The sequence below is a fragment of the Xiphias gladius genome, chromosome 3 (assembly GCF_016859285.1).
Source record: "Xiphias gladius isolate SHS-SW01 ecotype Sanya breed wild chromosome 3, ASM1685928v1, whole genome shotgun sequence".
Classification (NCBI taxonomy): domain Eukaryota; kingdom Metazoa; phylum Chordata; class Actinopteri; order Istiophoriformes; family Xiphiidae; genus Xiphias; species Xiphias gladius.
The window spans coordinates 12221449-12247942 of NC_053402.1; the positions used below are offsets into that span (position 1 = coordinate 12221449).

The 26494-nt window shown below is 40.9% G+C and overlaps 2 protein-coding genes and 1 non-coding gene across 5 annotated transcripts; all 3 read right to left on the reverse strand.

Moving 5' to 3' along the window:
* Window positions 1-1235: 1235 nt before the first annotated feature.
* On the reverse strand, window positions 1236-16025 carry LOC120788275 (transportin-2). Of its 2 annotated transcripts, XM_040123920.1 has the most exons (26): window positions 15832-16025; window positions 14180-14279; window positions 13658-13733; window positions 12740-12889; window positions 12381-12487; window positions 11209-11342; window positions 10416-10497; window positions 10118-10240; window positions 9755-9873; window positions 9483-9543; window positions 9055-9226; window positions 8589-8741; window positions 7240-7465; window positions 6879-7050; window positions 6666-6752; window positions 6301-6408; window positions 6024-6182; window positions 5801-5888; window positions 5480-5578; window positions 4761-4796; window positions 3785-3880; window positions 3608-3683; window positions 3192-3291; window positions 3028-3102; window positions 1632-1780; window positions 1236-1374 (listed from the first exon to the last, which is right to left on the reverse strand). In XM_040123920.1, exons 1-25 carry the CDS (start codon window positions 15837-15839, stop codon window positions 1673-1675), a joined length of 2715 nt encoding a protein of 904 aa, XP_039979854.1. In that variant the 5' UTR covers window positions 15840-16025; the 3' UTR covers window positions 1236-1374; window positions 1632-1672. The 2 variants fall into 2 exon arrangements, with proteins under 2 accessions (XP_039979854.1, XP_039979855.1); XM_040123921.1 differs by lacking the exon at window positions 4761-4796.
* LOC120788512 lies at window positions 14433-14500 on the reverse strand. Its single transcript, XR_005707251.1, has one exon. It is a non-coding gene; the product is annotated as a small nucleolar RNA SNORD41 (small nucleolar RNA).
* Window positions 16026-16680: 655 nt separating the features above from the next.
* il12rb2l (interleukin 12 receptor, beta 2a, like) lies at window positions 16681-26033 on the reverse strand. Of its 2 annotated transcripts, XM_040123833.1 has the most exons (15): window positions 25811-26033; window positions 25609-25706; window positions 23911-24058; window positions 23616-23767; window positions 23238-23380; window positions 22875-23016; window positions 22524-22600; window positions 22179-22413; window positions 20763-20954; window positions 20460-20564; window positions 20208-20342; window positions 19060-19221; window positions 18820-18883; window positions 18403-18508; window positions 16681-18180 (listed from the first exon to the last, which is right to left on the reverse strand). In XM_040123833.1, exons 2-15 carry the CDS (start codon window positions 25679-25681, stop codon window positions 17788-17790), a joined length of 2127 nt encoding a protein of 708 aa, XP_039979767.1. In that variant the 5' UTR covers window positions 25682-25706; window positions 25811-26033; the 3' UTR covers window positions 16681-17787. The 2 variants fall into 2 exon arrangements, with proteins under 2 accessions (XP_039979767.1, XP_039979766.1); XM_040123832.1 differs by having other exon boundaries at window positions 25609-26033.
* Between the last annotated feature and the right edge of the window lie 461 nt (window positions 26034-26494).

Sequence of the window (26494 nt, forward strand, 5' to 3'; positions counted from 1 at the left end):
TCATTTTACCATTGCTTATCATTATGCTTACTTTAGCAAGCCATTAACAGTCCTAAAATCACTTATCAAAAAAAACTATCTCAAGATCAGTATATCATTACTGTAAGTCTTACATGTGAAATTCTAAATTTCTTACAAAAGAAAAAGTGCATTTATATCAGTAATTCATTCTTGGTGATGTCTTATCGCTCTCATTAAGTCCGTTTTGTAAATACTCTAAAAACAAAGCAGCAGCAGCAAAAAGGATTCTCAACTTTGCCTACAGTATTTGAACTCTTGTTGCAGTGAGTGATTCTCCATACAATCAGACATGAGCTGATTCCTGTATTGATCTACCTATACTTGGTCGTCTCTCACTCACACTCAGACTCAGACTCAGACACACACACACACACACATATCCTCCATTAAACTATAGAGACATGGATTAGATGGTAGGTATGAATGGGAGGACAAAAGAACTAAGCACCTGACAGCTTGAAATTATGGCAGCCTCCCCATACTGATGACAATTAATGCAATAAATGAAGAGCGCAACAGGACAGACATTCACTCAAACATGCGTCACTTAGGAGGTGATCATATGCCATGCAACAACTTGGTACTACGGTGGCAAAACCTTAGAGGACAGACCTACTGCATCTTTTTTGCCTCAAATGAGGGAGAAAAAGAAACCTATGATCTGAGAGGAATTTAGCAACCAAGGGAAGAGGAGGGAAATTAAATTCAGCTAAATGTACATGTGAAAAGAGAATAAGACCCATGTATATGCACACCAAATGGTTTCTGCAATTTCGCCGTAAAAGGTGCAAACAAATTTGTGCACATTTCCTGCATCGTTACATAGTGTAGCATGTTTTTTTTTTGTTTAGCCTCTGGCACGAGCCTGTTTAAACACATCTACATATGTGAGTTTCTACTGACTACGTGCATTGTGGTATTTGGGACTGTGGCACCCAATGCTGGTTCAGATTATTTCTTATTATGTACCTATCTGCCACCCCCCTCCCCTCCCGGCCATCATCTATCTTAACAGAATAATCAAATTGAGGAGGGGGAGGTCAAAGCCAGCCCCTATTTTGCCCTCACCTACCTAGGATCCCTGCGGTGCTGTTGGCGAAAGTCACTTTTGAGTGTGTTTGGATTTAGTGAGGCGTTTAATCCGAGAGGTATATGTATATCCCCAGTTTACCCTCCCACACCCACCACCCTCCTCCCACCCTCCCTCCCTCACAGAGACACACGGGGCGCGGGGGGGGAAAGGGGGCCATCCGCTGAATGGAGGGTCAAGGCCAGTCACATCCCTCCAGCTCGTTTCTTCCCCGTGATCTGGGCAGTGCAATGAGTTCCCCAGTAACCCTCCCCTACATTAACCTGAGAAAGAGAGGGACAGAGAAAAAAGTTTAAAAATCAGATTATACAGCAACTAGTAAATGTAGAGCTGATATAAACTGTTCAGGGGTCAAAAGGATGTAGGGGGTTTGGTTAAAAGCAAGATTCTGGATCAGAAAATTAATTTGGGAACAAAATGTATCATTGCTTATCAATGAGCTGGGATTTTCATCATTTCCAGAAAGGGGGTCTGAGGGTAGGTTGTGTGTTTGTGACGTAGAGACGTTTGCTGGACATACCTAACAGGTCGGTGTCCTGTGTGGACCAGGGGGAGGTGGGGTTAGACGCCGTAGCAGGCCGACAGGCGCTCCTTCAACAGAGGAGGGAACTGCTCAGAGAACTGCTGCCAGTTCTCCTCCCCGACCTGGTCCTTGAAGCCATGAAGGATCTTGGAGAAGAAAAGAAAAAAAAGAAAAAACCCCATCACAGATGCTGACTAAGCTTTTTACACGAACACTTATAGTAAGTTTAAGGATGAATTTGATGTGTCGTTGTTGTCTTGAAGCAACACTATCTACGAAAGACAACAAATGAGCTGACTGTCTGCTAAGTCCTGGTCTAAGTTTTCCTTTCTAGCACAGTAAATCTGCAGTTTACACAGATCACGGTGTCTTATTTACCACACAAGTCATATTAAATTTTTAAACAATGGGTCTTTGATTGCAGACGGGTAGAAAACAGTAGGCCTCTCATTTCTAGACCATCGGTTTTGCTAAAATAGCTTTAGCAGCTGTATCTTAGCTAGCCAATTAGGCTAACGTTAGCTCAATGACTTTACAGAAAACACTAACAAGTCAGTCACGCAGCGTTAGCAGCTGACTCCTTTTAAAATGTGAACCCAGCACAAGGGTCTTAGAAACTGCATTGTTCTTGTATTGTAACATAAGACTACAACACAAGCCTGTTAATTGCCTAACTTACTTGTTTGTATTTTCAAACAGTATGTTTTCACTTTTTAACACTACAAGAGAAAAGGCTTTTCGAATGAGGGCCAACCAATGTGCTTGGAGGACAAAATGTTATCTCGGGTAACGCTGACTGGAGTATAAACTTCCCCAAATCCACTAAAGAACAGGACACAGCTGCTATCTTTGCTAACTGATAGTACCCAGGACTGGTTTGACTCCTGGCCTTGGAAGTTACGTTTGGTTAGAACTGTAACTAGGTAAGGTAGTTAGCCGGACATGCCAACAGTTGCAGCTTAGAGCAGATAAACACACAGTTTACTCCGCTCCTTACACTGTCGTCGTTGCGTTTTTGGTTTTCAAAAGCTCAACTTAGCTCAAAAGCTCGCTTAGCTATGATCGGACAGTCGTGGCTCGGGGGAGGAGTTTAGCAAACAGTCAACATTCACTGGACACCTGCGTTGATCAACTTGCATGAGTGATGCCGAATCATCAGTTGTGCTGTCTTGAATGTGAACAGTTCTCTCCCGCCCTTTTAACAGCAAACTCTATCCACACTTCTCAGACTCAAAAAGCATCTGCACCATGTAATCAGATTTCGAATGTCTGATGAGTGATCATCACAGTGTGGTGAGCCAGCGGTAGACATGGGGAGGGAACTTTAATGACAAACACTAGTCCTCCTAAAATAAAGCAAGGTTAATGCAGGTCATTTTGACGAAGCACTCACCTTATAAAACATGTCTCTCAGGTCGTCCTTGGGGTTGACCCAGGAGGCCACAGCGTCACAGAAGAAAATGAAGTCCTGGACAGAGAAGACTTGTTACTTGATGCAGAGCTCCCCCGTCTCTCTAACCCGTGTAGCCCCAACAGCTGTAAACTACATCTCCTCACCTGCACCACTCCTGCAGGGTTGACACCGATCATTACGCAGATTCCCCGGAAGGCTGAGTCCTTCTCCTCGTTATCTCTGATATTCCTCAAGGATGTGCACCTGAGAACAGGCACAACGAAGAGACAAAAAAGGAAAGTACTTGCTCATTGATTCAGTCTCTAAATGCAGTTAAATGACCTCCCTTATGCATTTGTAATAGGCTAGAATTTCTTTCCCACTGTTGCCTTTTCTTCTTTCAAGAAGAACAGTTTCTCCATTTATCTAAGCTAATGGAACTTTATTCCTACATAGTGCAAGAAGAGGGGCTTTTGGGGTTTGGACCAGAATATAAAAAGAAAAGAACATGTCTTTGGGTATGTTCTTATGGGTATTTCACGATATCCAGATGATAATATTGTTCACACACGTGACTCACCATGGTCTAATGAAATGCTGCAGCTGTGGTGCCACTTCCTGGGGACAGACATAACCCAGTCTGCCAATCGTAATGGCTGCACAGGTAGACAAAAGAAAAACAATTCACCTCAACTCACTCGTGTGACCATCGGACAACATCCTAACTTGCACTGCACATGTATGACTGTGCGTGTACCTGTGTTTTCCAGCAGAGTCTTGGGTGTGTTGGGTCTATTGATGATCTCCACCAGGTGGGGCAGGACCATGCCCACATACGGCTGCATCTCTGCACCTAGAAAACACACACAGCAGAGAAAGAGCACATCATCAAATGTCTGAGGAAAGCAGGCCACCTGCAGTGTGGATGTGCGTCAAGGTGACAACTGTCACAATGCGACAGTTTTTTCATTGATGCCATAGACAAAAACAAACATGGGAATTGCTCGTAAACTCTACTCTGTCCAAATATTTTGTGTTAACGTAGGACTCCATCGGTATGTTTTTTTTTCCTTCAAGTTTAAGAATTTGACCCATTAACTTTTTCAGCTTCTACGCTCACTCACGCAGACACACACTTACTTGACAAGGCTATAAAGCCATAAAAAATTTTCACTAAACATGTGTTATGTCTTGAAGTGATTTGATTCTGTGAAATTCAAAATATTCTGTTTTATGCTCAAGACCAATACAAAATTTAATCCTTACTGGCATAATAAAATCCCACTGCAACCACAAAAATCCACATTGTTGCAATAAATCTATTTTTTAATTAACCCTTTACATTAAGTTTGAAGCCTTCACATCATAAGTTTCTTGTGACATAGGGCTCGTTATCTATTGAACGCTGGAGCTAAATGAGCAGCTTTCTGTTCATTTTCTGAGGTTTCTGTAACCAGAGCCCACATCTCCATGTTTTACAGGATATTTTCAATCCTTACCATCGTTGTAATAAAAAGGTGTCTACAACTTCAAAGACATCAGCAAAGGCAAAAGTGTTGATGCAAAGAAATCAACACAAGAGTGCAGCACAGCTAAAAATAATTTTATATCCTTAAGATGCTTCTTTTAGCAGTTTGTGTAAAAAGAAGGAGGCATGTCTAAACATATATCTTGACAGATTTTGCACTCTTTGGTTTAACAGAAGACTGGTTGGCTGGTCACCCTACGCTCACCTGGACAATCCCCTGTTTGCTGCTTGACACCTGTGCCTGTAAGGACATCACACAAAGTGTCACTGGGCTGACTGGATTACACACAATGGCTAGCCGGGCAAGCATCATCATCATCATCACACACACGCACGCACGCACAAGCATAATGAGGTCGGTTCTGGTGCTACGCCATTTTGTGGCAGAAGTGTTAAGACAGACAAAAGGGGGAAAAGGACACTGCATGACCCACTTTCACAACCAGACAAAGTTAGCTAAAATGCCTATAAATGTCTGAAAAACATTTGTATATTCCTGCAAATATAGAAAACTTTTTTTGCCAGAAATTTACTGTAGAATACGTTCTACCAACCAAGAACCACAGTTAATAGGGAAGGAAAAGACAAAGGGGATGCGGTTTACACAGACCTGAAATTGGTTTGCATTTGTTAAACTAAATCACACACAAGCTTGCACACATGTAAACCTGCACACTCAAGATGGCAAAACCTGAACTGTGCCACCTAGACTATGAGCCACATGAGGTATGCAATATCTGGATCAGAAGATATTATGGGAACAAAATGTATCATTTTGTGTCAATGAGCTGGGTGTTTCATCATATCCAGATACTGGGCACTTGTTTTCAGTAAAGGGAACCAGTCTTTATTAAAAATTAAAAAAAAAAAAATATATATATAATACGAAAAAGCATCAACCATAAGTGTGACCTGCTTTCTCACCCATTTGCATGGAGATCTCCCCAATGGCCCAGGTGGCGTTGTTACACACGGAGATAAATTCTGGGTTCAGGTTGAGCCCCAGGATGGGCATGAATTCAGCTGGAGGGAGGACATGGACACAGACTGATTACAATACAATCACTCTCACACACTGTCAGACACTGACTCCCTTTACAATCTCCTATCTGTAATAGCCCTCACTAAAGACATTGGACCACCTGTGGCTACAACAGGTATCACAATGAGTCAGTGCCGGGTGTTCCCCGATTGTAGAGGACAGGTGATGTAATTTTAGTCATTGCTCTGACGGAGCACACTCACCAATACAAGGCTTCACATGGAGGAAGCAGGCCTTGGTTAGATCACCCAGAAGAGCAAAAGAGCTTTGCCTCACTTCAGGCATAGTGTCCTGCAACACAACAGAACCACCTTAGTGTTATACTTGTACGGTAAAAAATTCTGCAAGGGTTCAAAAGAAACTCTCCTGATGTATGTTTGGTTGCATTTTCCCCCAAAAGAAACTACAAAACACACTTGCTCATACCTGCATGCACTGGAAAAGCAGGGTCATGATGTTTGAGCGGGCCACTAGCTGTTCAACATTCCCCCCCAAACCCTCAGCCAGGCCGCTCAGCAGATCAAGGGCCACGATCATGAAGTCCTTGTCAGGAGCCTCATACTGGTCTGGATGCTGGTTGTACATCTGTGCAGACGGGACAGACAAGTTTCAATGTCTCTTTTTCCAACTCTGGAAAAGATCACTAAATGCACAACATATTTATTTCGTTTGTGTGTGGGGTTTTTTTTTTTAACGCTCTCACCATAGCTTGAGCTAGTGTCTTCTGGACTAATGTGACACAGCGCTGATAGACAGGCTCACAGTAAGGCAGGAAGCCACTCTGCAGTGCGGTGGCTACTGACGACAGACACTGTAAGGAACACAGAGATGACATGTAGAAAGAGACATGCACAGTTTAATGTATGGGGTGTAAGCCCAATAAATGTAATGAACGCAGTCAAAACCCCAAGTCAATGTCCCTTTTTTTGGTTCAGCGAGACTCTTTAGGGCAACCGTGATTATTCACTTTGTCATAACATTTAGAATTAGTGTATTGGCAAAATTTGGATAAAAACCTGCTCTAGTGTAATTACTATATTAAAAAAAAAAAAAAAAAAAAAGTCTCACCTCTAGTAGTGGGAAAAGATCCTTGTCTTCATCCTTCAGCTCGTTCCACTTGGCAATAAGGGGGGGCATCAACTTCTGAATATACTCCTGAGAAAAGATAAACACAAACATTTTTTCCTCCCTGCAGCTCCATTAGGGGCGAAACAAGCGAAGACAAAAAAAAAAACAAAAAAAAAAAAACAAAGTGCAGGTCTAAGTTTCACAGTTACTCACAGGCTGATTGAGGTGGTGACCCACTGAGTCTGCCAGAGTTCCTATGGCATCATAGAGGATGAGCAGATTCTTGTGCTGGTACTTCCCAAAGGCAAAGACCAGCGTGTCCAGGATAAAGCTCAGGTAGGGCACCAGCTCGGTGCATGCCTCCTCCTCTAGGGTGGCAAATGCACTAAGCGGGAAACCAAGATGGAGGAAAGTAATATTTAATCTATATATCTAGTTCTTCCAGACTACAATAATAAATGCAGGATGTGGATCAGAGGAAAATGTTGGAACAAAATTTTTCATTGTTAATCAATGAGCTGGGATTTTCATCATTTCCACATACAAAGAGGAGGAGGAGTGTGAAACTGCTCACCTGCAGGCGGCCTCCTGCACCCGCTTGTTGCCGTCCAGGATGCGTTTCAGAAGCTCAGTCATGAGGGGTTTGAGGTAAGAGTCCGGGGGCTGGGAGACCACCCAGTGGGCGTAGCGACTCAGGGTCCAGCAGGCAATGGAGCGCACCAGGGCCTTCTTGTCACACAAACACTGGATGAGGTGGGGGATCAACTCTGGCAGGTAGGGCACCATGCCCTGCATGCAGCCTGAGCACAGAGAGAGGCGATGTGTTTATCTTAATTTCTTTATTTTATTGCTGGGTATTTTATCTGTTCTCTGTACCTTCAGAGACTTTTTAGTGAGTAATCTTAATTTTATTGTTCTGAATTGTTTTATCTAGATTTTCCCATGTCCAGTACTTTGTAACTTTTCTTTTGGAAAAATTATTAATAAATTAAGTTTATAATTATTATAAATAAAGGAAAAGCATCACAGATTTAACTGCTTTCAGTATGTGGGCAATATGTTTGATACTGTTGCTTTTTCACTGTGAGGTTTGCCAATTTAAATAATTACTATTAGTCTCTCTATTGTAGTATGTACAGATAAACTCTGTACACCCAGATTAAATACATTAAATTGCTGCACTGTGCCTCAACTTTCTTGGGACAAAACTGATTTTCAGCGCATCTTATTTTGAACTCAGTACCGAGCAAAATCCATAGTTGCACGTGAGCATTCTGAATTAGTTCTCTAATTGCAAGAGAGAGCTTAAGTGTACAACGTCAAAACAGCCCTGAAGGTGCGTAAAAGCTGAAGGCGCCAGTATACATAATCAGAACTGCTTTTCGGATAGTGGAATAGCTTCAGAACGCCCCCTCCCCACACTTTTCTGATGTTGGTTGTCTTTTCTACATCCGATCTACTTACCTGTAATGCTTACAGCCTTAGCAATGTAACATGCATGTTTGTATGAACACGTGTGGACAGGCTTTAGGAAAAATCAATATTTGATAAATTTAATCCAATTAGGCTACATCCCATTATTAGATTTCACCGGGGTCAGGGCCATAGGCAGTGATTGCACCATATGACTCATTATGGCCTCACAGCAATATCTGGCAACAACATCTGTACTGAGCCTCTGGCTTCACCCTAGTCTGTTGATTCCATAAGTGGAAACATTTGTTCAGGTGGAAATGGGGATTTGCTGAGATTGTGATAGACTATAGTGCATCTATAATGAATTTTTTTTTGAAGCCTCTGCTTGTAAACAACCAATTGAATAAATCAGGCGTTCACAAATACAAGGATTAGATACAAATAACTTGTGGATTTCCGACAACAAATCTGTAGTTTCTGTGAGATCTTTTGTCCAGTGAGTCTTACCCTCAGCTATGGCCCCCAACACCAGGATGCCAGACTCCTTGATCACCCAGTCGGGGTGGAATAGCAGGCCTTTCAGGAGTGGCAGGAGGTGGGGCAGCAGCTCGTCGCGGAACACATTGGCCAGTACGTCCAGGGCTGCGGCCGAACACTTTCCTACATCAGGAAGACAATGACAAAAGTGAAATGACAGCAGATGTTTTAGTTTTATACAAACTAACTGTACTTGCTCCCAGGGCAACATCTGAGTGTTAAAACTATGCTACATTTTGGGGAGTTTAAAGGCAAATCTGTTATGAAACAACAACGCGTCTACTTTTATCAAAATTAATGTAGAACCTGAAGAAACAGGCATAAAAAACTGGAGGTGATATGCAAAGGATACAAGATGAATTTAGACTCAAATCCTGATAGAATGTGCCACGTTTCAACAAGAGCATCTCTGTAACTGAACGTCTCCTCCACTTACGCAGGTTCCAGTCTGACAGGGTGTCGTCATCGTCGTCGTCATCTTCTTCAATGTCCTCACCCTCCTCACCCTCCCCTCCTTCGTGCTGCAAGGTGACGGTGCGTGACTTGTGGAAACGGGGCTTGATGTCCTGGTCGCTGTCTGGTACCGCCTCATCCTCCTCCACGTCACCCTGGAGAGACGCACACAAATTTTGCTCCAGCTATATCGTCAGATGTATTCTTTGAGAGACAGATTTAAAAACAGCACCAGGGCCGGTTCTAAAATCTAAAATCATCATCTTCTCTTTCTTCATCATCTTTTCTTTTGGATTTTAAGTCAGGATTTATTTCTAGCATTAAGGACTGACTTCCACTCAGTGTGTACAAGGGCATATTTCTGTATGTGAACGTATTGTGCAACAGTCCGAGAACAAAGAGAAAACTCACCTTTAACAGTATGATGTCTATCTCTGAGTACTTCATTCCATTTACCAAGATAGGTATCAGTCTGTATTAAAAGGAAGGGAAGAAGAAGAAAAAGACTTCTTTGGTCAAAAACAGCCTAAAAATCCCAGGAAAAAGTTGGTAAGAATGTGTTTATTCTGGATCAAGTAAGATCAAAGACAGTATCAAAATCATGAAGACGCATCAGTTTGTGCCGATAATTTGGGTCAACACAGAGCACATATTACAGTAACATCAGTTAATGAGCTACTCACTGCACCAAGTGTCCGGACAGCATCTCCTTACAGATGGGCTGCTCTGCTAGAGTCAACCAGAACTCGCAGGCCTCAAGAGCCACGTTCTCATCAGGGTCCTGGGTCCGCTGCAGCATGTACTGCAAGAGACGAGAAAGGCCCATGTTTAAAATTCATCAAGAGTGGGGACTGAGAGAAAAATATCAGTAATCAGCAACAGTTTCGCAAAAGACGATTGGAAAATCTGGATCAGAAACAATAGGAACTAGAGGTATCATTGTAAATCAATGAGCTGGGTTTTTCATCATGTCCAGATGCAAAAGACCAATTACACGTACGTACACAGAAGGTCCACAGCTGAGTGGGGAGTTGTCGAACACTTACTTGAATGATGCTATGCATGTGGGGGATGAGGCGGTCAATGCGGACCTCCAGCAACATGACCAGGGCTCGGCACACGTTCTTTCGAACCTCAGAGTCCTCATCTGCTGCCAGCGCAAACAGGCTCTGGGTAGGGGAGAGGAGAAATAAGGCAAGAAATGAACCGTGAGAGGGGTGAAAAATCCAGAATGGGATGAACAACAAAGTGGATGGACGAGGCAAATTTTAAAAACGATCTGGTCTGCTATTCAAACAAACCCACAGGGTCCGATTCACCTCAGCGTTCAAACACAAAGCTCACCTCTATGAAGGTGTCAATGTTGTCCATAAGGGCCTGGGCTCTGCCAATGATGAACTGGTTCACACAGGCGATGGCATGGGACCTGCAGGGACGACAGGAAAAATCGATCAAGCCCGTAGAACAATGTGTTGACAGTCGAGTCAAGCAGAGAAATGGATTAGTGATCAAGGAGTGTGTGTTAAAATCTCTCAGTTTAACAAGCGACAAACGGCAACCGTTGGCTCGGCCCAACCTTGTTTTGCTAAAAACATTTTTAAAAGGTAAGTATAAAACTTTATGGACAGCAGAATTTTCCCTGAAAATAAATGAATGTATCATCCACTCTTTTCCAAAATTAGTCACAAAGGAAAACAGAAAACTGTGGGTGTAACAAAATGAGCTAAACCTCCTTTGACAGATGAGCAACTGAAACTCTTAAGGCAACCACCAACCAAGGAAACAAACAAGATCTCCACTTATACAGGGATACACTACTACTGACAAACTTATTAGCCTATTCTAGTACTCTTTCACCCACAAAAGAGAAGAAAAAGCTTGTACAACTTGCAGTGCACCTTATAAGATAAATATTGTACTGGGAAGGAAAAAAAAAAAAAAATTCTCACTGAATCCTGTTAGCACTTAATGTAAGGTGTCTGTCAGTGTGAGGAGTAAAGTGAAAGTGAAGTCAGAATATCTGGATCAGACAGTATGAATACAAACACCTTCACTGTCAGTCAGATGTTAGTCTGCATCACGCCCAGATGCTAATGACAGTAACACTCAAAATTGACTCCTGTTCTCTCTCCTGTACCTAATCTTGGGGCTGCAGTGCTTGAAGAACTGAAGGAATTTGGGTATCATAATGTTGAGGGGTCTGTTCAGAGCGTCGCTGTCCAGCAGCTCCGACGAGTCCTCGCAGATCTTTTGCAGTGCTCCAAACGAGCCCTGAGACACGGACATACACAGAGAGGCTGTCAAATCAAACGCAAACATACAGGGACACAGAGGAGAGAATGAGACTGCATCAGAAAATAAAACGAGAGCAAAAGTACCGAAAGCACTGTACAGACATCGCCTTTCGGCTGAGTGTTTAAAGAAATTTTTTTAGTCACAAATGCAACATTTTTCTCTATATAGTCAATAGAGCCTTCTCACAATGGATATTTTTATTTGTCATGTAACTAACAATTTAAATTTTTGTCATTTTAAAAATTGAATGGATTTCGACGTTTGCTACACGGACAATAAAACTAACTTGAACTGATCCTTTTACGACATTCAGATGTAGTAGTTCAGGCTCGTGTATTGCTAATGAGCGCATCTAACAAGTAATGATATTAGCGGCACCTGTGCCTTCCCTTAAAATATATCAAATATTTTATTGAAATAAACACCTCACTAACTCCATATTGAAGATACTCAGCCTGTCAAGAGGGCCGCTGCTCTCCCAGGTGATGTTTGAAATATGATGCGAGTGTGTCCTACAGTGTCATTTAAGTGTTTAAACATTGAACATTTGACCAACCAATAAGAACCTGCACGCCCCTGGTTTTACATGTCAATATTATGAAGACATACATATATTATTAATTGGATGTCTGCCATTCCCTTATAAGGCCCCGCAAGGCCCCGTGGGACACCCACACGCGTGTTTTCACTCGTTTTTCCTGATCAGGAATCTTCTCAGGATCGAGCGGACATGTACAAACTGTAATTGACATCTCTCCCACTCTCCTGTAAGCTTGGTTGCATATGCTAGGGCTGGGACAAATTAAACCTGTATCGTTTTTACCTGTACTTAAAAGTTTGGGGACCTCATGTCATTCTCAGCATCACTACACCCAGATTCAACCTGAGCAGAGATCTAATTATCCAGAATAAGTGAAAACACTTGTCAGCGTGCGTAGGGCTTTAAAGAAAAGTGACAGCCCCGCTTTTCATGGCATAAAAAAGGAATAAGGGCACACTGGGGTAAGTGCAAACCTCGCAGGTGTTGTAGTCTTCTGAGTTGAGCAAGTTGCAGAGCTGGGGCAGCAGCTCAGGCCATGTCTGGAGCTCTCCCTTGGAGGCTATAGTAGTGATCAGGATGCCTAGAGGAAAGAGAGGGGCAGAAGATAACAGACTTCAGATATGGCTTTATAATCAACAGCATCATGTGCAGTTGGCCTTTCCAGCAGCTCTGGATCAGACAGTATGAATACAAATACCTTCACAGGCACTCAGATGTTTTTATGCATCATCTCCAGAGGGTAACAGAAGGAAAGCGGTGTGTGGATGGAAAAGAAACTGGTGATGGAGAACTGCATTCACGTCACGTGTCAACAGAATGCCCACAAACTCACCGATGGTGGCACGGATGAGCGGCGAGGGGTCACCGATGTTGTTGAGGCATTCCTGCTTGATGAAGTCAGCAACAGCTGGGGGGAAATTCTGGTAGTGGGCCTTAACATTGTTCTTCAGAATCAGACCGCTCAGAGACCGAGTTGGCTCATCTGAGAAGATGAAGGGAAAAGAGGAAAGATACAACGAAGTTGGAAAAGAGAAAATAGTCAGTCGACAAATGTATCCTGGTAAGACGCCCAAATCTTACCTTTTCTTGCTCAGATACCAGTTCCAACACCTAAACTCAGGGTATTGGCCTATACAGATCTGCAAACAGTACTCCTTTTCTTTACTAGTTTAAAATCTGTATGTCTCACTGTGTACAACAGTTTGGAATCATTTTTAGGTACAGTAATGTAAGCCTGTAACTACACGCCCTCACTGTAACTATAGACATTCACTCACTAACATGCATTTTGAGGCTGGTGCAAATGTTTATTATATTGTTCTACCAGGTTTATAAAGCTGCACTGTTACAATTTTGTTACAACAGTAACAAAACATAATATTGTCCTATCTGGTTGACGGAAAAGAGCTGTGATCTTCAACATGTGCGTTCATATGTTATTATCTGTTATGTTGGTGTGTTACTATAATGCACTATTTTTACACTGATCTCTTATGAAGATGAATGGAAATATAAACAAAAATAAGTGCTTGGCTCGGCTCAGCTCTTCACCAAACAAACGTCATATCAACTATTGATCTCACTATTTAACAATATCAAAGGATTCCTCGTCACACCCGGCATCATCTCTCAGTGACTGCCTGCATCAGATGCTGAGTGACACATATTGAGCTTTAAGTGTCTGGGGAGGATCAGGGATCTGGGTGGGTTATATATGGCTGAGAGGGGAGAAACCTATCTGGCTACTCACCTTCAGATTTGAGTCGTGTGAGGACAAAGATGAGATAATTGTTGAAGTCGGGGAACTGGTTGAGTTGTTCAAGTTTCTGGCGTGGCAGTTAAGGACCCTTTCACTTTGAGCTTCCAAATGAAGAAACTAACTTTTGTTCTCTATGTTAAGTAATGTGTTTAAAAGTTGTACAATGGTCAAAAAAAAGAAAAACAAGAATGACATCAATGACAATCACCAGTGTTTTTTCCACATATACATATTGTATAGGTATAACCCTAACCCCATTCATGTGCAATTGTATATTTGGCGCCAAAAAAAACAAAACAAACCTAAAGGGCATCTACAGAAAAATCCTCAGCCTGTAGAAATATACTCAACTTCCAAACTGATAATAAGCAGTGGTAACAAAACATGGCACAGGTCAAAATCCCTTTGCACACGGCACTGGCGAAAAAAATGTCATTAGAGAGGCACAGTTTAGGAAAAGGTCATTCACCGGCTTTACTACGCACACTGTCAGATCACAGTTTATTAGGATACTTGTTGGACAGCTCTCTGTGTGACTGTGTTGGGCGACTGAGAGTCTTTGAGCAGTTGGAGGACCTGCTGGAGTCCCTGCTCATCTGGCTGCCACTCCATCCTAGGGGGAGGGGAGGGAAAAAAAAGACAGGAGACAAAAAAAATAAATAAAATAAATCCACCCATTTATTTATTTCTTTATATTCCCAGTGTGTCCTGATAATTTATATAAATTAAGTTAGAACTAATGAGAAATAAGTAAGCTAAGTGGTCTCTGGATCAGACAGTATGAATACAAACACCATCAGTGGTAGTCAGATGTTTTTGATGCATCATCTCCAAAGAGCACATGCAGATGTAAGGTTAGGAAAGCAATCTAAAAGGACACGATTTAACCGCAGAGCACACTAGGAAGATCAATGGGATGCACAGTAAAGTCTGCAACACTCTCATTGTAAAGATTTCTAAAGCAAAACACTTTTCACACTCACCTGCAGAACTTCTATACCACCAGACTTTATACCCTAGTAGCGTACTTGACCGTTCCTTGTATCATAGGACGTTATTAAGTCTAAGAGGATTTTGGTAATCACTATATAAGGCCTTTTTTAAAACTGCCACTAAAACACAAACCTCTACACTACTTTTTTTTTTTTTTTTTTTTTAAGTAAATCGACCCATGTACGAAATGGTTGAAGAGAGGGACTAGGCCAAAGGGTGTATGTAGGCAGCTGAGGGTGCACATGGTGTAGGTTCAAGGTGGACCCTCTTTAGCTGAGGGGGGGGGGGGTCATTTGAGAGGTACAATAAACACTCAGCAGCGGTCGGCCTCGGAGTGCCAGCGTGCAAAACACCTAAAATCGTAACTGGGAATCGGCTTGCGGCACAAAAACGAGGACATTAGTCAACACGACCAGCTAAAATCTCTGTGAACCGGCTTAACTGCCCCAAGTTAATCCTACCCCCACCCCCACGCCACCCGGTCTGTTGGTGCGAGTTACGGAAATGCTTTGTGTTTCAAGGTTTCTCGTTCAAGTTTCGAAACCGTGCTTCGCCCGACACTCACAGCGAACCCGAAGAAGTCGTATTCACCTGTGGTTTGTCAAGAGTGTGAGAAAAAGTTGTCAAGAAGATGAGTTAGCTGTGTAGCAGCACCGCCTCGTCCGGCTCCAAGCTAACTGTCCGTGTGGTTTACCTTTGTTACATTTAACTGCACCGATTGCATCACTCCCATCATAAAGTCTATCATAAATGTATTTATCGGGCAGTTCCGGGGTATTTCAGATGCCTTTACACAGCTGACCTGGTGCTATTAAAGTTGCCCTTCTTGCTCAGGCCTGGTCGGCAGGGCAGCTCCCGGCTGGGTGTTCCCAATGTGCCCGGCATTAAAATAGGGAAAAACCACCGTCTGCTCTCTAAAGGAAGCCCTTTACCGAGCCATCCTTTTAGTGAAAGCGAACATCTGAGTGTTCATGTAAGGCATCGCGGTTAACACAACGGTGGTAGCCAATAAAAAGGTACAAATTTAGTGAACACGTTTTGCAAGCTAGCGTTAGCCGCTAAGACGTCCGGCCATAGTGTTTGACTGACAAGGCTAATGCTAATACTAATAGCCAGGCTAATGCTATATAACGGACACTTGCTTTGATACTCGCTTAATCAGAACACCTTACCCGATCATGCGGTCTGATCGACGTAATATATATCTAAAATGTAAAGTCAAAGTACAAGCGAACTAATGTTTACATACAATATTGAGTTGAAAGTTGGATTATCAGTACTGGGCCGCTCTTCTCCCTTGCTTCGTAGCGGTTCTTCTGGTTCAAATGAGCACGCCGATTGAAACTGACCTATGGCGGCTTCCGTTCAACAGACTTTTCGCTAATTACGCGAGATCTCAGGAACATGTTGGCTTTTTTTTTTCTTCGTCACAATTTTAAAAAGGTTTATAATAAAGTAAAAAATAAATATTTTTAGAAAAATTAAGTAGTCATACAAACATACCAAAAATAAGAGTGGCAAGGATTAAACAACGTTGCAGTAAATGTATAAATTTATAAATCATGGGGATGGGGTTCTATTTAGTATGATATTCTGATCATGTGCAACGCCCCCTATAAATTGAAAAGATAAATGTATTCAGCTCGTCTGTTTTTTAACCGAAATTCAAGTGAAATTTGTATCCTAAAATTCATAAGATTAATTAACAAAAGGTTCATATTTTTTAGCGCACTTTTTACTTTTTATAATCTTATCTTTACACTTTATAAATGTAGTCATTAACTTGGAAGGTGTTCAAATGATCATATCCTTTTTAGTTCTGTGCCTGATCTTTTGTAAGAGTGTATCTTATAGATGCATTTCAACACTGTTCAACATACACCTTCACGGACATTATTGTGTTGTTCTGTATATGCCACATGCTGCTGGATAAGGTGATGTCTGTTATGGGCTTTATGTGTTTCGTTATTAGGTGTTATGACTGTGTTGGAGATGTGCTGTTACTGTACCAGTACATACTGTACCATATTCCACTGGCATGCCTGAGTCAACTGATCGATGAATAGGTCAGAAACTCTGCTGCCAAACCTTTATTAAAAAACTGTTCATTTAATATGTGACACTTATTCAAATTTAAAGTTCAAGGTGCAACAATGTAAACAAAAAGTATGGATGTGGATAATTTGCAGAGAGAAGAACAGAGAAATAATACATGAACTAGCACCTGATATGTTAACATTAATATTCAGGGGGTTCAAAATAGCAAGAGCTCTTGTAACTTTGTAATTTTAAAAACCATTTATACGTTATAATGGCATTTATGGCTCATCTGGGAATGAATGACTCAAAAAAAAAAAAAAAAAAAAAACCTTAAACGAAAGGATTAGGCATTCATTTAGTGTCACCTGATGACACCTGACTGGAATTAAATTAAAATTACATTAAACGTTTAATTGTTTTACAGTGGATTTTGTCTTTAAACGTCTATATTATATACTAACATTCCCCCTAAAATTAAATATTGTGTTTCCTGAGATGTTTAAACATGTAATCATGTATAGGAGCAGGTGCTATCAAGGTCACTCCTGATTCTGCATAGCTTATATTAGGGCTACAGATTTTAAAGAAATTATAATTTACCGCACACCCAGTTATTTGTCAGTTTGTAGATACATTTGTGTCATTTTTGCCTCAGAAAATACTGTTCATGCTTCTTATTTTCATAGCCAGGCTCAACATACGACAAAAATGTGGGACTACACACGAGTTGTAACTGAAAAATTAAAAGTAAAAATAAAGCCAAAGCGAACACCAAATGGTTAAACAAAAATATAATAAAACCAAATACCAAAATAACAAATATAGAAGGTGAAAGCCAGGGCAGAGAGAGGGATTTCCTGACTGGTCATTAGCTATAGTAGGCGAATCTTTCCAATGAGTTGAGTCTGCCTTCCAGGGTCCTGCAGAGAGAGTCTACGGAAGCCTACCCAGAGAGTCTTCATCTAAAATTCCATACAGAACATTTTCTGCCCCCCCCCAAAAATACAACAAAAAAACAACAACAAAAATAAACAAACAAACTCACATTTATCTGAGATTAATGTCCATGATGCAATGTGAAGATATCATCAAATGTCCAGTATTTCCAATGCACTGGGCATGAAGTGTTTTTCATAACCCGATGTAAACTGTTCTTCCTCTGAGGAGCTCCAACAATCATCCCTGTCCTCCTCTCTGTCCCTCTCCTCATCAGAGTCAACCATTTTGCTGTACTCCTTTCTCCCATATCTGTGCTCTGTCCTGCCAAACTCCTCTGTGACAGCATCCTCGCTGTGATCGTCTTGGCAGTCCATCTGTGAGCACCCATCTCCACCCATTGGCCTAGTTAATCCGTCAGAGTCGGACGCTTTCTTCGCGGAGGACTTGAAAGCACCATGCTGGACTTCAACAACCTCCAACATAGATATCTTGGGATGTGGCTCAGAGATGGGTATGCAGATCCAAGCCAAAGGGTCATTAATCTAAAGGGAGATCACACACAGAACCAGTCCGGTAACACACAGTAATAAACTACGACTGGACTACATTAGTGAGCGTGTAGTTGTAAACAGGATAAGCAGTAACCAGTGGCATAACAAATAATGGCATTATTCAGGCTCAACATTCAGTGTACACCCTGTTCTGAGATTAAACCAAGGCTCACAGAGGACAAAGAAATCCTATCATTTCAATCAGTCTCTCACCTGGTGCTTCATCTGTCTGAAGATGTGGCTATTGCGGGGATCTGGCACTTTCTCAGAGAAACATGAAGTCACCATTGGACACACTTTGCTTTCTACTTGACACAAACTAAGACATAACAACAAAAAAGAAATTGTAAATCTTCATAATCTCACAAACTCTACACAATCTTGATGACCAATTAAAAAAAAAAAAAAGTACTTAATATATTCTTAGTTTTAATGTTCACATCAACATTTTATTTGAAAAGATTGGTGAAAAGTTTATATTATATATATATATATATATCAAAGTAATTAGCAACAAAAAATAAAACAATTGTTATCTATCACCCCCCTTTGGATGAGACAAAGATAGGAGCATAGAGATTCTGAAATACAATACAAGTCAAAGACAAGTTGTTTAAGGGAATATCTCACCTGAATAAAACAAAAATGCATATCACCAAAAACAATGATGCAAGCAGGGCTAATGTTAAATGCCCTGAGAAAAGAGAGAGAAATTAGATGAGAGAGATAAACCAATGAACGTGTCAATATGATTGATATGATTAATCCACTTATTACACAAATTAGAAACTCTTACAATATTTCATATTACTTGTCATACTAACATTATAACACATTCAAAAAGAAAATAATTAAGATGTGATGCAATACCATAATTTTCAAGCTGTTTAGTTTTGAACCTGATGACGGCATTTGGTCCAGGCCCGGCACCAGTCACAGCTCTTATCCACACCTGATACTCCTGGCCTGGACTGAGGAGCTTCAGCTTGAAAGTCCCATTTTTATGCTGTGGGGCTGCACTCACATTGTACACTAGGAGAAACAAATTGTTCGAGTGATGTTGAGTATTTAGAGAATAGATGGCAGAGACAAACCAAACTAAGCATAGCATTACTCTAGTTTCCTATTTACTAGTTTCTTAACAGTTATGTGAATGTGTTTCTTGTAGTTCATTATTTTACACAGGCATAGTGATTTCATAACAGAATAAGCAAAATATTTAAAAAAAAACTAAGTCTACAGCCACGCTAGCAGCTCAATGCTAATGTCAGTACGCTATCGTGCTCACAATGACAATGCTAAGATGATGGTGTTTAGCAGATATCATGTTTAGCATTTTCACCATTTTGTTAACTGGCAATAAACACAAAGTACAGCTGAGGTCGATGGGTATGTCATTAGATTTGCAAATATTTAGTAATAAGCCATAGTGCTGGACAATTGAAAAATCTGACCTAATTATGGCGCTAGATGAAATTTTTTTTTAATCAAAGTCATTAGAACTCATCCTGAAGGGAACCTGAATTTCATGGCAATCCCTCCGATAGGCATTTCCCTTAAAGCCACAAATGTGAACACCATGGCAGCACTAACTGAATTGTCAGAGGATCACCAAAATCATTAGGATACATCCTCTAGAGACATTAAATCTCTGTGCCAAATTTAGCGTCAATCCATCAAATAGATCAATAAAGATTTTTCCCAGGACAAGCAAAAAAACTTAGACTTGTTGGTGGTCGGGGGGGGCTCACTAACGTTGGTAGGATTCATCCTTTGGGAACTATGAATGTAAAAATTGCAAGGCAGTACATGAGCCTGGACCAAAATGCTGGACCTACTGAAAGACCTATATTGCCGTCAATAAAACCAACGCTGCTAATGTGTCTAAAAATGATCTAACGACAAATATATCTGAACCATTGCTATGACACAGTCTTTACATAAATCCCTTGGGCTCCCTATGTTTTCTTTACTAATTACCACGATTGTAATATACAGTATATTGTTACGGTATGTACCTTTTTGTCTGTCTAATCCTATTTGGTAGTACTGGATCACCCCATTCTGCTTGGACAGTGGAACAGGCTCCCAAAACAGGGTCACCTGAGTGGCAGCAATGGAAATGACCTTAAATGTTGGCTCCCCGGAGGGAACTGAAAAGTGATTGTGAGAGGGACACGAAGATTACAAGATTATCTTCCATTTAATGCAAGGAGAGACCAGAGGTCAAATTTAGCTAAAGGAGGGATTACCCAGGAACAAGCACTTACTTCCCTCAAGAGAATATCCAATAACTGATGAGAGTTGACGGACTTTCCCACCGTGTGATACAGTGAACAGTGACACTTGGAAGGGTGTGTATTTTTGAAATTCACCTGTAGGTGGAGACACACACATGAGTAAAACAGCCATTTTGAAAATAGCCAGCACAAGTCCAACCTTAACAAAAAAGACAATTCCAAAGAGTCTTTGAGATTCTTAAGAATTCACTCTTCAATCTCAAAATGTAGCAAGTGTTTGATATTTTCCAATTACATCTGTTATTGCTATGAAATTATCCAAATCAAACATACCTTTAAAAAACACTGTTTGGTTTGTGGTCACTTTGATCCAATCAAATCCTTGGCCTGGAGGACACCCTGCTTGTTTGTATTGCACCACATATTCCTTCAGGTTGTCTGAGAGCTGAGAGTGCAGATCCCAGGACACAGTGAGGTTCTCTTCATTCATTTCGAGGTTAATAGCGTGTTCATTTTTCTCTATGCCTGAGTGAGAGACAAGTGCTTTGTTAGTTCTTCTGAGCCACAGGAATAGTATAATTGTACAATTACTGTAGCATCATTTTTCAGAGGGAACAGGAACTTTCAGACAGTGGCTACAATGTTGCCTTAAATTTTTAACCTAATTTAAATTCAACAAAACATATAAAATACTGAATAAAGTGAATTTTAAAACATCACAGCCCAAGGTCTGGGGCTGTATTCACAAAGTGTTTTATGTTACCAGCAGGAATCCTCCTACGTGGCGCTTAAAGTTCCTGACCCCATTGCTATGGAAGACATGGTGTTTCTCCGTTCGTTTACTCTGTCTACAGTGATTGATTGACAGGTGACCGGTCTGTGTCAGTGAATGCGAAGTAAAATATTCATCATCAATTCAAAGGAGCATGAAGGGAAACTAGATTGGATTAAATTAGTTTAAAAAATGTAATTGTTAATAAAAATTATATTAATTGTATAAAAATTTAATTAAAAATGTAACTTAATTTAATTTAATTTAAAAATAAACTAGAAATAGATATATAGATATACAGATTACATTAACAAATGGTTTAGATATTTTATGTATTATTTTACAAATCCCATATATGAAACAAAGTACATAATACTGAGATGTTTTTTGAATGAACACATCTTCACACTTTGATGGGTTTATTCTACATTTAGCGCATATTCTACAGGTTTGTTTATTTATTTATTTATTCAATTTAGGGATTACTTAATGTACACTTAATTATCTGTCAAACAAATGTGGACCACATTTTTGGTTAATTCTCAGATTAAATATCTAAAATTCCTCAGAATTGCCAACTGCAGTGAGCTGATTTGATTCTTACTTACTCAGCCGCCATCAAAATTTGCTCTTAAAAGTTCATTATTTGTTTTATTTGTCAAAAACCCTGAGTTGATGAGACTCATTACTTGCAGCAGTTGACTGACTGTGAGCAGGTCTTACAGACTGGGAGTCCTCTGGACTGCCTCTAATGTCTCTCAGACTTAGGCGGAGCTCTAAAATGCTTTGTGAATTACTCTGCAAAAACATAGGAGTCCTAAAGTTAAGGACTGACACACCTTTTAAGTTTAGGAGTTTCCTCTAATTCAGACAGTTAGGAGCTACTTTTAGCCTTGGGATGTTGTGAATGCGGATGCGGATACTTTACACTGATACAAACCCTTCCTTACTTTTATGACAGTCTGGGCAACTCATACCTGGTGTTTGCATATCTAGATGAGAAGGCACTGTGGCACCATGAGCGTTGAAGGCTGATACACTGACTGATGATACACCCTTTAGAGAGGAGTTGAAGAGGCATTTCATTTCATCGAACAACTGGCCGCAAGACTCAGCTGTGGACACATTCACCAGCTTCAGTGTGCTGTTATTGTCAAACAGTTTGACTTCATATCCCAGAATGACACCGCACGCCTGAGATATAGGAAGCTTCTGGATGGGATAAAGACAGGGAGATGATAGCAATGCGCGAGTCTGCATAAAGTGAGAATCTGCGTTATTATTCTATTCAGAAAATGATTGTGGATCATTTGTTGACCTACCTTCCAGATCAGACCACAGTCAAAGCTTGCAGGAGATATTCTACAGTCCCTCCATATATCCAGCTCTCCAACAGGGGCTGAACGAGTAAGAGACATTTTGTTTTCCAGTCTTTATGCTAAGCTAAGCTAACTGGCTTCTGTCTCCAGCTTCATATTTATCGTATACACATGATGGGGGTATCAGTCTTCTTATCTAAGTCTTGGCAATTAAACAAATAGACCTATTTCCCAAGATGTTTAACTTTTCAACACCTATAAAAATGACTTAAAACAATAAAGAAACTACAAACATTTGTCAATCTTTTCCAAGTTCTTTGCCAGTGCTCAACCACATCACAAGTGAGAACTCACCTGTCTCCGCGCTTTTTAACTTCTGGATTGCACTCCAGTCACTTGTTAAGCCTATGCTACAGGCACAGCGAACTTGAAATTCATAAAATGTGCCAGGCTGGGGATTGTCCAATGTATAAGTGTGAATGAATCCACCCTCGTGCTGTGTAGAAGAGGAAAAGAAGGGAGCTTGAGCATGCATTCAGTGACCAAAGCTTTACTCAATTAACACTATAGACTTTTCCTTGCAAGGGTATTGTTGAGTTTTTTTCTTTAATTTATTCAATGTCCGCTCACTGTCAGTATACACCATTACACAATGTAGTCCATGCTGAGGGAAAGAAAAGAAATTGAGAGGCAAGACAACACCTAAAGAAAAGACACCTCAAGCCAAACTTGCTCTGCCTCAATCCGATTTTGGACGTCGCAGGTTCCCACAGAGAGAAGAAGCTCAGTACAGAAGGTCTGCCACTCAATCTCTAAAGACTCCGACTGTGTTGTTGTGATGACAGGAGGGGGTGGCTTGACTAGAGGCAGAAACATATACCCAGCAACAATTTAATTTAAAATATCACTTAAATCCAAATCAATAATTTGAAGATCAGTGCCAACTTTTTCCATTGAAACAGGTCAACTATTCTGATTGTACTTGTAAGAAAGGCTTCAAGTACTACTCATATTATCATCATCATCATCATTATTATTATTGTCTTTGGTGGTGGTCTCTGTATTCATGAACAAGAATTTGCTGGACTGACTCACTGATAACTGCTGTGTTGAAGACAGCCTCCCGAGATTTGGCAGTACCATGCTGGTTCTTAGCCTCAACCCAAACACGAAGTTCTTCATTACTGAAAAAGTATTCACGTTTGATAACTTTACTCGAACTGGTCCGACTGGTCACATACCCCTCCCTAGAAGACAAGACAACAAGACAACAGGAGTAAAACAAAATCAGTATGATTTCTCCCCAAGTTACCCAATTATTGTCATCAAAACTTGAAGGAGGTCTGATTGCTAAAACAAGGAATAATTTGGTTATTATGGTTGTGTTTACTCGCGGTTTGCTGGCTCCCAATGCAGTCTGTAGTCAGTGGGGATCTGGGGGTCCGGCCCTGGGTCCCAAGTGCAGTGGATATCTACGCTACAGCTTTTCTCATCACATGGGATATAGCACTCAGGATGAGAGGGAGGAGCAGGAGGACCTGGAGAAACTGAGAGTAGTGATTATCTGTTCATAGTATTTCAAAACCTATTCAAAAAAATAAATGAAGACACTGCAGTTCCAACAAAAACTGAGCATTCTAATTTTTGTGAAGGTAGGATTTATTGCAGGCCTGTTGTATTAGACTGTGTTAGTTTTAGGTAGGTGTACCTAATAAGCTGGCAATGTAGTGTTCTACTATCGTTGTATGAAGAACCCCTTAAATGTCTATTGCGCTTGCCAAAAACAATACACGCAGATCCACTGGCTCACATGGTAGGAAAAAAAAGCAGTGAAGTTATGGGTAGTGGTACATACTAAAACGTTTATGCCAAACCACCATGAGTCACAGCACAAAAAAGGTAACAACTGACTGCAAGAAACTTCCAGGATATTATGAGTCACAGACACAATTGCAAAATATACATACAGCTAAAATGAAAACAGATTCATGTAAATGCCCTGAAAAGATCAAAGTAAACACTTCACATTGCTGCTAGAAAATCTTTAAATTCTCTCTCAAGCTCATAAATAAAAACATCCTGTGCTCATTTGCGTTGACTGTCATAATAGAAGAGACAAAAACAGAAAGGCAGTGACTAGAGAAGATGAAGAAAAAAAAAAGCTAGAAAGCAAACGTAACCACAGAAGTAACTACAAGAAAAATACATAGAGTCATATTAACTGATACACGTATCCGTCTATATCTGCCAAAACACACACACACACACACACACACACACACACACACAAAACACCTTTTTTTCTTATTCATCACAAGACTGTCGACTTCACCGATTTCTCGTAAGCCGATAAATTTCTAGCGGTCATAAATTTGATGCCTGCGTGCAGTACATTGCAGGGAAGCACACTGTCAGTTACATTAACAGGAAATGAGCATGTTGATCATTCTGGGTCCAAGTAACTGCACACTTCTTTTGTCACGAGTTCCTCTTCAGTACAGACGGTAATGCTGAAATATGCAGCCGTTCTAAAAAATGAGAAAACACTTAGCTGTGTGACCTGCATATGGGGGCCCACGGCATCCTTTATCAAAACATTTATGCTTAATGTAATATGCCATCAGCGTAAGCAGAACATTATGCTGCATATAAAACACTCAGCTCATTCTTTATTTTAGTGTTGACAACTCAACCCTCCATAGTGTCAGCATAGAAACATGTACTGCACATTTTGTTGGAGAGTAGTGAAGTAGTGGTAGTCTTTAGACTTTTTCTCAGGTTGGAGATACTCCTTTGTGTTGCATTAACTTGTAGGCACCATTTCTAATAGAGCTAATTTGACATACTGTGTATTCATATTTAGTATGTAAAATGTTACTCAGCAAAAGTAAGAAGCATTATATAGCTGTTAAATACACAGAGTGGAGTAAACATCTCTCTCTGAATGCAGTGGAGAGGGAGGCTTAAAACTGATAACACACACACACACACACACACACACACACACACAGAGTACAAGCACCGAGGAGTAAGAAAGAATTTACTCACACAGTATGTGAATAATGTGTGCACGCTTGGATGAGCCTACCTGCTGCAGCAGAGCAATTTGGTAGGTTGACCAGCAAAATTGACAAGAGCCACTTTGTCTTTAGTGTGGCCATTACATTCGGATCCAGGCCTCAGTGCCTGTGGGAAACACGAAATGCACATGCACACACGCACGCGCAAGCTCTCTCTTTTGTTCTTCGGCGCCAGCTGACTTATGCTAGCTATTGATGTAAAGGGATTACCTTGCTATGAGACGCACTGAGATGCCAGCCGGTCATTCTGTCGACGGGCGAAACACGGGCTGCTCTTGGGGTTCGCTGCCGGGTAGCGCCGCCCATTTCCGACACTAGCAGCCAAGTGAAAAACAGGGCGCACACTGGCACGTCGGCTTGGTTCGCTTTCGGCGACAGTGCGTAGACTTACTTTGATTTCCCGGAAACTTAACGTAACTACAACCACCACATGCCTAGCCCTTGCCCCACCCTCGGCCACCGAGCCATAAATCAGCTTTTCCCCAAATTGGGGAAATTGGCTTTTGCCCCCGGTTGGACGAGCTGTTTCCTTAAAATAAGGCTTTGATAACTGAATTAATGTGGCTAACCGGCAGCCCATCAAAATTCCGCAGCTTGTAATTTCCACTGTTAACATCCCATCATCATGAAAATTGGTACGTAGGTTTATGGTGATGAAGAAAGAGTGTTCAAAACCTTGGAGCAAATGGCCTCACGGTGGCGTTACAACAAAGACGCTTACATGTAAGCCCGTATCGCGGATATTATAAAAATATAAAAAATTTGACTTTTTCCAAGTTAATCTTCCTGCCTTTTCACACTGTCTGAAATGTTTTTATGAACTCGTTTGAGACTGTTTGTCAGATTCTTCTGAAATTCAGTGTGAATCATCTACAGACCATGCTAAGCCAAAAG